The sequence below is a fragment of the Oncorhynchus mykiss genome, chromosome 7, assembly GCF_013265735.2.
Source record: "Oncorhynchus mykiss isolate Arlee chromosome 7, USDA_OmykA_1.1, whole genome shotgun sequence".
NCBI lineage: Eukaryota > Metazoa > Chordata > Actinopteri > Salmoniformes > Salmonidae > Oncorhynchus > Oncorhynchus mykiss.
In genome coordinates this window covers 15,640,847-15,654,970 of record NC_048571.1, presented here as the reverse complement: position 1 = coordinate 15,654,970, position 14,124 = coordinate 15,640,847, and the positions used below count along the sequence as shown (strand labels likewise).

General features: G+C 45.3%; 2 protein-coding genes across 6 annotated transcripts in view; both read right to left on the bottom strand.

The window, feature by feature from the left end:
- fndc3ba (fibronectin type III domain containing 3Ba) overlaps positions 1-5,425 on the bottom strand; it is a 164,697-nt gene extending 159,272 nt beyond the window's left edge. Inside the window, exon 1 of the mRNA XM_036982736.1 lies at positions 4,697-5,425. The gene's annotated coding sequence lies outside the window, so the exon portion shown is untranslated. The remainder of the gene's footprint in view (positions 1-4,696) is intronic.
- Positions 5,426-7,914: 2,489 nt separating this feature from the next.
- ppp2r3a (protein phosphatase 2, regulatory subunit B'', alpha) overlaps positions 7,915-14,124 on the bottom strand; it is a 41,100-nt gene continuing 34,890 nt past the window's right edge. For all 5 annotated transcript variants that reach the window (XM_036982731.1, XM_036982732.1, XM_036982733.1 and 2 more), the window contains 8 exons: positions 13,327-13,413; positions 12,492-12,648; positions 11,644-11,692; positions 11,448-11,537; positions 11,058-11,233; positions 10,803-10,921; positions 10,212-10,318; positions 7,915-10,136 (listed from right to left, as the gene is read on the bottom strand). In XM_036982731.1, coding sequence (XP_036838626.1) covers positions 10,037-10,136; positions 10,212-10,318; positions 10,803-10,921; positions 11,058-11,233; positions 11,448-11,537; positions 11,644-11,692; positions 12,492-12,648; positions 13,327-13,413 — 885 coding nt within the window. In that variant the 3' untranslated portion in view covers positions 7,915-10,036. The remainder of the gene's footprint in view (positions 10,137-10,211; positions 10,319-10,802; positions 10,922-11,057; positions 11,234-11,447; positions 11,538-11,643; positions 11,693-12,491; positions 12,649-13,326; positions 13,414-14,124) is intronic.

Genomic DNA, 14,124 nt, shown 5'->3' with positions numbered 1-14,124 from the left:
GGAGAGGACACTGCAGTGAAGTGGGAATGGAACTGGCACGCTACACACCTATGTATGGGCTACACATACAAATCCTGAGGCCTGATTGAGGAGGAGGAATTTAACCTTGTGACCCCAGGCTGGGGGAGGTGTGTGTGGGTGTGTGATGATTTGTGGGGGGTCTTGCTTGGGGGCAAGGAGGGGCGAAGAAAAGGGGGAAGAGAGAGGAGAGGTAGAAATGACAGAGGTATGTAAGTAGAGGAGGGGGGGTGTGGCATGGCCTGGTTGATGCTAATGTTTTTACAATGATGTATTCAGTTATTGCAGCAATTTAGCAACAATTTCTATTTCCTTTTGAAGAAGATTCAACAGTATACTGACACACACAAACACACACATACACATCCGTGAAACACACACCTGCATAAAACATCCATTAAGAGCAGATGGAACTTTCCATAGCCATGCTAACACGCCTAGCATGCTAATGCAGGCACGAAAATGTGAGTTATGTCACAGATGTGTGTGTGTGTGTGTGTACTAACGTAGGCATGCTCACTCACTAAGACCAACGAGACAAACACACGTTTACCTTCCGCTGTTGGCGGCTAGGCTAGGAGAAGATAATGTTGCTTGCCATGAGTGACATATTAATAACGGAGCTACGCTAGGGAAAGCTAACACTGTCAGCAATGAAAATCACTACAATAATGCAGGAGGATGTTAGCTGCAATGCAAGGAGAAGCTAACACTGCTAGCTAGTCCGACCGTCTACAGTGCCACCCATAGGATACGGTAGAGTTCTCTTCATGGAGAGACATAGAGCCCTGCATCCCCAAGGTGGGCACAGGGGACAAGAGAAAGAGGGAGGAAAGGAGAGGGGGAGAGAGAGGGTTGGAAATGGGGGGGGGGGGGTTGAAAGACTTCTTTTATCTCTGTCTAAATCAACTGTCAACAATGCAGGAAATCACCAAGAGGAGAAAAGGGGAGAATGGGAGGGGAAATAGGAGAGAGGTGGGGAGGTGAAAAGAAGGAGGGAGAAAGAGAAAGAAAAGGAGAAAGAGGAGGGTAAATATTACAGGTCTGTGCCAAGTAAACATAAGGCGCTGGGATCCTTCAACAACGATCCAGCCTTCAGAGAGAGAGAGAGAGTGTGTGTGTGTGTGTGTGTGTGTGTGTGTGTGTGTGTGTGTGTGTGTGTGTGTGTAATGAAGGAAGATAAAGAGAAGGCCTCTGTCTGTGAATCAGATGGAACCTTTCTGTGACTGCTCTGTTGCTCGGTCAAGGGGGACAAAATAGGGAGGAGAACCACTCAGCACAGTGGCAGCCAGTGGAGATAAACTTTTCACGAATACACACACAAGGCTGGGACATCATTGGCTATCAGCTTGGTCTGGGGTTCTGAAAATGTCAAGACAATTATCCGTCAACACAGACACTGAACCTAACACACTCTCTCTGAACACACACACACACACTCCTGACACAAAGTCGGCTGGGCGGTACACCGTAGTTTACTATACCGATATTGATGCACAGACCGGTTTGGGTTTTTACTTTACCTTCTATGACGGTATTTGAATGTTGGGTTTGTTAAATGTGATACGCCGTGTGTTATGTCCATTTCTATAGTTTACTCCTCTACTTGAGTCATCCCTCTCCGCTCTCTCACGCTCTCCATGCCGCTATCCACACAGAGTCCCACCCCGTCACTCAAGGAGAGCATTTGTTGTTGCTTGACCACGAGACACTTGCGTTCAGTCTGCATGGTCAATGCAGCACATGCAACAATGTTGATTGACAACGATGTGGTTTCCACTTTGATCTTATTAATATAAATCCAAATCTATAATTACAATATTAGTTTGTGTTTCTTACATCTGCAAACAGCTAGTTAGTATTTTCTTAGCAAGTTAAGCTACATCGTGTTAGCCAATAATGCTAATCTCTAGTTGGCTAACTACCTGGCTAACTGCTAGTTAGTATTTTCTTAGCAAGTTAAGCTACATCGTGTTAGTCACGAATGCTAATCTCTAGCTAGCTGGCTAACAAGCTAATAAAAGTACTGAGTTCACCCGTGTTTTAATCTAATCGCAATTGAAAACATTTGGTTAAAAATAAGGCCTAGTATTTTTGCCCATATCGTGGCAGTGTGGAAATGATCTCAATGAGTGCAGGAAATGCAGAAATTGATGGAAATGCAGGATGTTTTAGGTTGAAGTTTAATTAAACAGTATAAAACAATCCAAATGGAGAAAGACCCACTGAAATAATTTAGAGGGTCCTAGGGTCACGCACTACTCATAAAGCAAATGTAGAACTTTTATTCATCAAAAACATAAAATACCGTCAAATACTGTCATACAGTCAAAATGTGGAAAAATACAATGACATGATATTTTGGCCATATCGCCTAGCACTACTTAGGTAAGTAAACCTTTAAAATGCCACTTTAACCAAAAGGTACATTTATTTAACTTAAATAAATGAAAGTCATATTTCATCAGCTGGTTACTCCATGGTGGTTATCGTGTGTGTGTGTGTGTGTGTGTGTGTGTGTGTAAAATTAATTTAAGATTTGTAGAAAAATGTGTCATTCATCCACTGAATAAATACATCCAATTCAGACTTTGACACTGTTCAGTCTGTTTCAGGAAGTACCCATACCCGTACCCATCTAGGTTCCAGACCTTTCTGAGGACATCTCTCTCCTGTCCATTCCAGATGCTAACCACATGACCTCAGTGGAAAAGAATGCTTCTCCCAGCGTGACCAATGAAAAGTCTCAGCCACAGGAAGCAGGAAGCTGCTGCCAGCTGACCAGACCAGACCGCCCACACGGTCCTATGGTGGCCTGCAAGGCTCAGACAGAGACAGGCCTAAAGACTGGAGTCTTCGCCCCCCCCTTCTCCAACACACACACCTGTAGCCAGTTTAGGAACGAAAACCCCTACCCAGCTATGCTAGCGCCAAAACACCTCCAGGACAGTCACCTTGTAGTTATGATGGCAAAGGAAAGTTACAGTTTTGTTATTGTTACTGATGTTATTCTAATGTGGAATCCTATAATGTTACTGTTGTTATGTTATGTTATTGTAATGATGTTCCTGATAACCAACACCTCATGGGAGGATAGACTGCTGCTGAAATCTGCACACACACACATACACACACTGATAGAGCAGTTGATACAACACCTGACAACCATATGTCAATACCTCAGCACAAAAATGAAATTATTAAATCATTATAATTATATAGCTGACAAAGGCAGGCTACATATTAGGATATTATGGGCCACAAACACAGGAGCTCTTCTTCCAAAGATGTAAAACTTCTCAGAACTTAATCTAGAAGTGTAGAAATCAGATTCACTGCAAATCACAGACACGGATTTTTCCCGAGAAAGAGTCTGAGACGTCCTTAATCCAGGATAAAAGCACACTCACAGCACACAGAAGGCCACATCAGCCTTACAGCAAAGGAATGTCATCTGACGTCATCTATTTGGGATCGGATTTCTCATTTTCTGTGTGTGTTTGTTACTCATGCTATTTTTCTTCAATTTACCCTCTAGATCCAGCGTTCGCAACTCGACGAAATAGCAGTATTATCAGAACGACTTAACAACGTTATACCGGCTATGTAACGGTGACACAACACCCCAGGGATAATGACAAGCATATCCCATAATAGCCTAAAATGAAGTTAGCTTGTAGCCTACTTAAAACTAAGTTTCCTTTCAACTAAGGGTATCAACTCATCGGCTAAATAATAAAGTGATGCATCGATTTCAAAAAGTCTGACAACAATAGGCCTGTCGTTCGGGAACAAAATCATTAAGCGCATGAAGTAACTGTATTGGACTTCCACGTCTGCAGAGAGAGAGAGAGGGGGGGGCAGAGAGAGAGAGAGAAGGAGAGAGAGAACAGACAGGCAGGCTTACTGGAATGCCAGGCTATGCTGGAGTTGAGAGACCTCTCTCCTCTTCGGACACAGTATCCTCTCTTCAATCCGCTACAAACTACACAGTCTAGGAAAAGTGCGTTGTGATCGTATGCAATAACAATTCACCATCGGTAAAATCATTCATGCAATAAAGAGCTACATTGTGTTCCTCCGTTCACACTATTTCATAACCCCTGCCAAATCGTCACATCAGCATCTTGCAATCCAAGTAAAACAAATTATTGAAGTAAAACAGACATACTTCACTTTGATAAATTAAAACAGTGTTTTTAAACAGAGACAGCTGGGCCTGTAGATTGTTATGTAAAGAACAGTGGAGAAAAAGAGAGACAAGTTTAGATAAAGAGCGTTTTAGCCTGTTGCGCACTCACTCCTTCAACGTCAGTCTCTGCGAAGACGGGAAAAAAAATCGCAAAAAAGCAGAAATGGCCCACAACGCAAACAAAATCCTCCAAACAACATCACATTCCCAAATAACTGCGGTATAAAAACCAAAACTTTAATGGCAACGTTTTTTTTTTTTACTCTCCACGCAGTTTCGGACAAAAAGTTTAAAAAATCCCTAAAAGTTTCGATTCCCCCCCTCAGCAAGTTTTCCCTTTTCCTCTCCTCTCGCCAGCTCACGGAGACAGTCTACCGGCGTCACAGCTCCATAAACTTCTTAACTCCCAGTTTAAGACGATGTCCTATTCTAATAAATCGTTTTAACATGCAACAGAACAACATAAAAGTGTAGAATAGAACTCACCTCACTGCAATAAAATAATCTTGAAACAGACGATCGCTGCTGTGTGTTATTTTTTCTCCAGGGCTGGTTGTTGGATCCCCCTGCCTAGACTCTGCCCGCGCAGCGCGCTCTCTGGGACAATCCAAGCTGTCAATCAAAACCCTGCGGCGGCACATGGAGGCTAAAGCCCGCCCATTTCTACCGTAATACCTTCTATACCACGCATACCCACTTCTACTGTAGCACGGGGCTGTGTGTTTCTGAGAGTAGGCCCTAGATTCAACCCGTGATGCTGCAGATCCACTGTTTAGCGCGATTGAAATGTAAAGGCAATGTTCAGATACTGCATTCATGGTAAAACGCTGCATATATCGGCTCAATCGGAAATTACTTTTTCATTTCAATCATTGTTGAATCAAGGCCTAGAGCTAGACTTACTTCTGCCCCCAGCCAAGGCCTGGGATTTAGTGTTGCAGGGAGTAGTGCTCTGGCCTCTGCACCACCTGATCCCCATTCAGCTCAATCTCTCTCTAGAAATCAACCTGTCAAATTGGTGGCAGAGGTGAGATGGGCTTTGTAGGAGCATACCTGTTGGCATGTGGGGCTCGTCTGAATGCAGGGCAGGAGCAAAAGCCTGCAGCGGTCTCCAGTTAAATGATTATGTAACAGGCCCAATGTGGGTAATCCTGCAGGAGGGTTGGCCAGGGTTTAGAAATAAAGAGGATATGAAACCTTTGTATTACATAGAACGTCTGTTGTACTGCACATGACTCATCTATTGTACGGATGATGAATGTGTTATTGTACACCTGCCCAGGAACTGCATGGGGACCGAAATGACCTGTTTGTTTTCTGGTACAATGCATCAGATTCAGCCTCTGAGTTTATGTTTTCATTGTGCATGGTCTCAAATAGACATAACAATAAACCTATATTGTTTGTATCCCTGTGCCATAACTCAACAGAAGAACATTATACATCACAGCTTTGAACGTGAGCTGCAGAATCAGTCTTGGCAATTTATGTTTGAAAACATTCCAATGCAAGTCATTAGTGAAAATAAAAATGTCTGAGAGATAAATCCTGTTCATTTATCTCTAGTAGCCTATTTAAACTCTGTAAACCTACATACCTGGTGCTCACCCTCAGGCAGTTTGAAGATTTCTGACGATCAAAATGCCATTCATACTATTTCGACTATTTGGGGTAGATAAAATGACATAGACACGTTGACATTGAACAAAGGTCACTGCTTGCATTGAATAAATATTGTCGCATTCCTCTCACACTCCGCCGGTTGCAGTGCAGACTGAATTCGGGTTTATCTTGGGGGGTGTTTGCATGTTTGTTTGCCACTCTCCCTCTCCCTCCCTCACCCCCCCTCTCTCACTCTAATCATGTACCCCCTGTCCCTGTAACTCTTTGATGGGTGGAAAGCATTGACATATGACATCGTAGAAGACATATTAAGAGCTGTGTGTGCAGAGATACCCCCTCCTATCGATCTGGCGCTGGAACTGTGGGATTTCAAAGGAGTCATCCGTACCCTGACAAGAACAGACAAGCCCTCTCTCTCTTTCTTTCTCTCTGTCAGAGCAGCTGGTCAGGATATCACACCCTTATGCCTGAACTATTTCTAGTGTGTACGTGTGCGTACTTGTGTATCCGTGTGTGTACGTGTGCGGATGCATGGGTATGTATGTTTGCATGTGAGTGGGACATCTGCTTATGAATGGGACCACTTGTAGTGAATCAGAGGCTGAAATAGTGAACTGAACTGGGTGTCTTTTGGGATCGATCTGAGAGTGGTCTGTATGTCCACATTCAGATTGTGTTTCTTGCACTAAATCTGGAGTGGCACACTAATCCATATAGGATTGGCCTAAAGCAGTGCACTAGTACATAGAAGGGCATTACAGACACACATTCAATATGTTCTAGTATGTCTAGATCTGTCCTGGCCACATTGCTCTTCATTCCATGAGTTCCTGCCCAGAGTTCTAACCTCATGTCGTCATGCCGCCCCCACATATTAGATAATGGGAAATCGCCGGTGTGTGTGTGTGTGTGTGTGAGTGTGTGTGTGTGTGTGTGAGTGTGTCAGGTCCATATTTGAGAAGAGGCATTTGTTTCACAGTTGTTTCCCTGAATTGCCAAGCAGGCTTATCTCATCTCATCTCACTTTCTCTCCATCTCCCTCTCTCTTTCTCTCCATCTCCCTCTCTCTTTCTCTCCATCTCCCTCTCTCTTTCTCTCCATCTCCCTCTCTCTTTCTCTCCATCTCCATCTCCCTCTCCCTCTCTCCATCTCCCTCTCTCTTTCTCTCCATCTCCCTCTCTCTCTCTCTTTCTCTCCATCTCTCTCTCCATCTCTCTTTCTCCCCATCTCCCTCTCTCCATCTCTCTCTCTCTCTCCATCTCCCTCTCTCTCCATCTCCCTCTCTCCATCTCTCCATCACCCTCTCTCTTTCTCTCCATCTCCCTCTCTCTGTCTCTCCATCTCTCCATCTCCCTCTCTCTCTCCATCTCCCTCTCTCTCTCCATCTCCCTCTCTCTCCATCTCCCTCTCTCTCCATCTCCCTCTCTCTGTCCATCTCCCTCTCTCTCCATCTCCCTCTCTCCATCTCTCCATCACCCTCTCTCTTTCTCTCCATCTCCCTCTCTCCATCTCTCCATCTCTCTCTCCATCTCTCTACCTTCATTTGGGTAAATGTTGATGTCACAATGGAGTCGGTTCCAAAGCATCTATTTGGCTGTGTATGTGTGTGTGTGTGTGTGTGTGTTCATCAAAGGGAGAATGGAACCCTATTATGACATCATGGTTGATGACATCACTGCGGACTGGGTGTTGGCCGGTGGTCTGAAATGTGTGTGTCTAAGGGGGAGGGGCTTTAAAGTCAAGGCTGGGATCTCATTGGCTATTGGTTTCATCTGGGGATCTGTGAATTTCAAGACAATCATCATTCAACACACACACATGCACAGACACGTGGGAGAGGAGAAACATAACATTACTGTGTAGTTACTACTGTGAGCCACAGGGGTGAGCCACAGGAGAGGGACATTCTGAGACTAAAGAGGCCATCGTATTAACTATGTACTATAACTAAGCATACTACATACTATTTAGAACACACTGTTTAGTCAAATCTATATATAAAAAATTGCACCAAAAAACAAAACATGAAAATCTTTGTTCGATGCACTATTGTGTTGTATCCGCCATTCATTTTCTCTCTCCAACCTTAAATCGCCTTTATTTGGATTCACTTTTAAAAGAAAACAAAGGAAAGATAGAAAGAAGGAAGCCATGCGAACACAAGAACATCTACTGAAGCCTCATCAACCTGGAAGTAAAACATCAGATGAAAGGGGGAAAACATCGAAGTAAAAGTTGTTTAAAACAGACATACATTTCAAAGTAAAAGTCCTCATTGCGGCAGAAGTGTCTCCGGTCGGAGGCAGTTCCACCATGGCTTCTCACCCTGCCCCCTGCACCTAGTACAGAGCAGATGTGTGTGTGTTCCCAGGGCAGTCAGCAAAAAAGCAGATTGTTTGCATAGCGTCAGACACAGCAGTGTCTCATAAACGTGTGTGTGTGTGTCTCTACAGCAGCATGAGTCTCTCTAAAGGGAGGAGCTACCAGTGTGTCCAATCCAGTCACAGCAAGATGCTCCTTATTACCCAATCAGATTATCAAACTGATTGATAGGTGATTGACAAACTGATTGACAGTCAATTGTCTGGTGGGCGTGTCCCTCTATGACCTCCGACCAATCATCCTTGTGCATTTGGGTCACACGCCACATAACTGAACCCCTTCGAGCCACACAGCAACACAAAGCATCAGATACATCATCTGTACACAATGGCAACACTATGTAGAGTTAAATACACATTTACAATGGTTATATAGGGACAGATTGTTGCTATTAAAGAAACACACACACACACACAAACACACGCACAAATACACACACACACACACACACACATGAACACAGCTTTAAAACACCACCAGCAGTGACAAACTAAAGAATACATGACGCTGAAGAGGATAATGACAGGATGGCAGTTAGATAGGCCCACTGTTTTCATCTTTAACGTCATGCTACTTGAACATCCCCTTTGGTGACACATGAAAACGCCTGTTAGCTTTACAGCTCTGTTCCACGTGTCGACAGCGCGCCTTGTGGCTAGCAAGTGTGTGTGTGTGTCACTTCTGCCCATTTTGGCAGATTCCATTCCTGTCCATTTTGGTTTATACAGTAACATCTCTACCAGAGAGATAGTTAGTTCATAGTTAGTTTGTTACAGCTCAGTCTATGTACACTGTGGTTGATTCTGGTCAAATCTAGAATAGCACTCTACTCCCTAGAAGTTATAGTGCACTACATGAGGAATAGACTGCCATTTGTGACGCAGCCTCTGCTATGAGAGAACTCTTTGAAAAGTATACGGACGGAATATACAGTACATGCATTTTTATCTCAAACTGAATTAAACATTTGACACACAATGGCCCGCCTTATCAAACTACTTAACAGTAACATTCTGAAATGGAACACTGAAAATGAGGTTTATAAACGGAGAACGCTGACAGCCGTGTTCCAACAGCTCCCTTTTCCAAACGTCACGCGGCTCTAAGAGCAGCCCGCAGTATAACTAGTGACCACAAGATGGCGGTGTTTTGCACAGAGCTGTGTGTATGTACTGTGTGTGTGTGTGTGTGTGTGTTAATTGACACATTTGAAAACAACTTGATTGATTAGCTGATTGTCTAGTAGTTGATTGTCAGTGAAAAATCTCCATATGGCAGTAATTATAAATATAATACAGGAAGTATCTCCACATCAGGATTTGTGCTTTCTTACTTCTACATAATAAACATGTTAAGACACATTATTGCACCAAACACAGTCTTTGGGATGACACAAACACACACACATACACACACACACACATGCATACACAACACACACACAATCTCCAATGAAGATAAAAGAGTGGAAAACACGTTCTCTCCTACAGAGGGCTGAGAGGACAGCTGCCAGAGTGCTCTCTCGTTCTGTCTATCCTCTCTCTCGTTCTGTCCATCCTCTCTCTCGTTCTGTCCATCCTCTCTCTCGTTCTGTCCATCCTCTTTCTCGTTCTGTCCATCCTCTCTCTCGTTCTGTCCATCCTCTCTGTCTTCTCACCATCTCTTCTGTCCCTGTCTGTGTATGAAAGGAGAAGCTGAGAGAGTTTGGAGTCCTCCATTGCTTTAGCTTGTTCTTCATTTCTCCCCGTCCATCCCTCTTCCTCTCTCCCCGTCTCCTGTATATCCAAGGAGAAGGGAGCGGTATTCCAGGCTTTGGGAATTTCATGCTGACAGATCTGATATGAGCAGCTTATCCATCTTATTCCCAACCATCTCTCCTTGAACAGGAAGCTCCGCCTCCTCATAGTCATCATCAAATGTCCTGGGGAGGCAACACAGTATGAGAGAGTGTGTGTGTGTGTGTGTGTGTGTGTGTGTTTGTGTGTGTCTGTCTTACCCCTCCTGCAGCTGTTCATTAGCTGTCTCTTCTGCCACCAGGATCTCATATTCCTCTGAAGCGTATTTATCCCAGTCTGAAGGCTCTGGACACTCATTGTCTATGTCCTACAAAACACACACAAGTTAGTACACACACACCCTCACTGTCTATGTTCTACAACACATACACACACACACACACCCTCACTGTCTATGTTCTACAACACATACACACACACACACCCTCACTGTCTATGTCCTACAACACATACACACACACCCTCACTGTCTATGTTCTACAACATATACACACACACACACACACAAACGTTAGTACACACACCCTCACTGTCCTACAACACATTCACACACACAAACGTTAGTACACACACACCCTCACTGTCTATGTCCTACAACACACACACAGACAAATGTTAGTACACACACACCCTCACTATCCTACAACACACACACACACACACACACACACACACACACACACACACACTCACTGTCCTACAACACACACACACACACACACACACACACACACACACACGTTAGTACACACACACCCTCACTGTCCTACAACACACACACATGGTCCTACCTTCTGCAAAGCGAAGGGGTCTCTCTGCTCGTGGTCCAGGTATTTCTCCAGGTTGAAGAACGTGTCGAAGAATATATGAGCCATCCTACACCTCTTCAGATCAGACAGGGTTATCTTACCTAAACACACACACACACACACACACACACACATACACACACACAATATGATGTGTATCTACTACTGTACTGCACACAGTAGAGTATAATGTATAAAGAGAGGATAAATTGGAATAGAAAGAAGATACACACACACCTTGGCTTTCAGGTTTGACAAGGTCTAGCATCTGACAGAGCAGGTCTGTGAAGGGTAGGGGTTCAATTCCCATCCCCTCCATCCTACTACACTGCTCCTCATAGAAGTACTCCAACTCAAACATAGACAACACACCGTCCCCATCTGTGTCCATACACCTGAACCAGTACTCTATACTGGGGGGGTAGAGAAACAGAGAGACAGACAGAGAGAGAAACAGAGAGACAGACAGAGAGAGAGAGAGAGAGAGAGGGACAGAGAGATAGAGAGACAGACAGAGAGAGAGGAAGGTTAGATCACACACACAAATGCACATCTGTGCACACACGAATGCACGCACGTTGCATTCACACACTCTCTCCTGCTCACACACACACTCTGCTGTGCTACCTGGTAGGGTTTTTCTTGTCTTCCTCTGAGATGAGGAACCAGCTGAACTCTGCATAACTCATCCTCCCTTCTCTCTGCACTGAGCTACCCCTGAGAGGACAGGAGGAAATAACCTTACATTCAACCATTTTGCTTTTACCGGATATTGTTAAGTGTGTGTGTGTGTGTGTGTGTGTGTGTGTGTGTGTGTTCTTACCGTGTAACGGCTCCTGAGAACAACCTCTCAATGATTCTGCTTGATGATGCTGTCAGAGGAGAAGAGAGAGAGAAAGAGATGGGGGGGCATGGAGAGAGAGAAAGAGAGAGATGGAGGGGCATGGAGAGAGAGAACGAGAGAGAGATGGAGGGGCATGGAGAGAGAGAAAGAGAGAGAGATGGAGGGGCATGGAGAGAGAGAACGAGAGAGATGGAGGGGCATGGAGAGAGAGAAAGGGAGAGAGATGGAGGGGCATGGAGAGAGAGAAAGAGAGAGATGGGGGGCATGGAGAGAGAGAAAGAGAGAGATGGAGGGGCATGGAGAGAGAGAAAGAGAGAGATGGGGAGGCATGGAGAGAGAGAACGAGAGAGATGGAGGGGCATGGAGAGAGAGAAAGAGAGAGAGATGGAGGGGCATGGAGAGAGAGAAAGAGAGAGATGGGGGGGCATGGAGAGAGAGAAAGAGAGAGATGGGGGCATGGAGAGAGAGAACGAGAGAGAGATGGGGGGGCATGGAGAGAGAGAACGAGAGAGAGATGGGGGGGCATGGAGAGAGAGAAAGCGAGAGAGATGGGGGGGCATGGAGAGAGAGAACGAGAGAGAGATGGGGGGGCATGGAGAGAGAGAAAGCGAGAGAGATGGGGGGGCATGGAGAGAGAGAACGAGAGAGAGATGGGGGGGCATGGAGAGAGAGAAAGAGAGAGAGATGGGGGGGCATGGAGAGAGACAAAGAGAGAGAGATGGGGGGGCATGGAGAGAGAGAACGAGAGAGAGAGATTAATAAATGACTAATACCAAAATGCTTTTCCAAAGCTTGAAGATTGAACACAGTCATTCAGACAGACTCACCGTGGTCGTTGTAACGAGCCAGGTCCTTAGGGTCAATGTAAAGGTCGTGGTCTGTGTCCAACTCCCAGAACTTACAGTAGATCACATAGAAATGCTCATAAGAGAAATAATCTGTTATCTGGTTGATATCATCCTCCTCTTCCAACAGGGCCAGGGTCTGAGAGAGAGAGAGAGAGACAGAGAGAGAGAGAGAGAGAGAGAGAGAGAGAGAGAGAGAGAGAGACAGAGAGAGAAGAGAGCGAGAAAGAGAAGAGAGAGACAGAGAGAGACAGAGACAGAGACAGAGACAGAGAGAGAGAGAGAGAGAGAGAGAGAGAGAGAGAGAGAGAGAGAGAGAGACAGAGACAGAGAGACAGCGAGAGAGGAGAGCGAGAGAGAGACAGCGAGAGAAGAGAGCGAGAAAGAGAAAGAGAAGAGAGAGACAGAGAGAGAAGAGAGCGAGAAAGAGACAGCGAGAGAAGAGAGCGAGAAAGAGAAAGAGAAGAGAGAGACAGAGAGAGAAGAGAGCGAGAAAGAGAAAGAGAAGAGAGAGACAGAGAGAGACAGAGACAGAGAGACAGCGAGAGAGGAGAGCGAGAGAGAGACAGCGAGAGAAGAGAGCGAGAAAGAGAAAGAGAAGAGAGAGACAGAGAGAGAAGAGAGCGAGAAAGAGAAAGAGAAGAGAGAGACAGAGAGAGACAGAGACAGAGAGACAGCGAGAGAGGAGAGCGAGAGAGAGACAGCGAGAGAGAAAGAGAGAAAGAGAAGAGAGCAATGAATAGTTAAACGTTTGATCCTAAACTAGGATATTTCTATATTTATCCTTTAAAGCTGGAACAGGAAGTGACGCATGTACCTGCAGGAAGTTGCTCCTGCGTAGTTCCGTCATGGTGATGCGACCTGTCCACGAGCGGTTGACCACATAGAATATCCGCTGAATCACCTAGCAACCACAGGACATAGGGGAAGGGTGGTGAACAGTAGTCACACACAGACACACACACCCTTGCCTATTTCCAATGTATTTTCAGAGGAAGTGGTTAGATGTCTAAATGTGTGTGTGTGTGTGTGTGTGTGTGTGTGTGTGTGTGTAGAACCTGGGTTGTAGACTGAGGCCTGAAGGGGGCAGCATCAACAGTGTTTCCGTGACGTCGCGTTACGCTGACGCACCCTCCTGTAACCCCCCTAGTACACGTGTTGCAGGCAGCTGTCTGTCTGTCTGTCTGCCTGTCTGTCTGCCTGTCTGTCTGTCTGTCTGTCTCCATACACTCAGAGCAGCAGCTAAAGTCACTCCAGGAGACCACTCCATTCACCTGACCTTCATCAGCACACTCTTAGACAACAGCAGAGCACAAGACTATTACTGTTGGTAGAGCTGGGGGGACTGGGGGGACTGTTGAAGTGTTCATCTGCCTGTGATCAGGCCAGTAGTTCAACAGCTGTGGTCTATGACGCCCACGCCAACTCTGACGCCATGAACGCAGTGAATGAGTACAGTGTGGAAATGTAAGGTTCAGCTTTGTGACTGTGATTTGTGGACTGTTGCATGTCGTGAGCATAGATAACCCTTCTAGTCATTTAATATGTCATCAACCCTCAAAGTTCCAGAATAGAGTGAAAATGGCAGCCATTGTGGTCAGGGAGAAAACCAAAC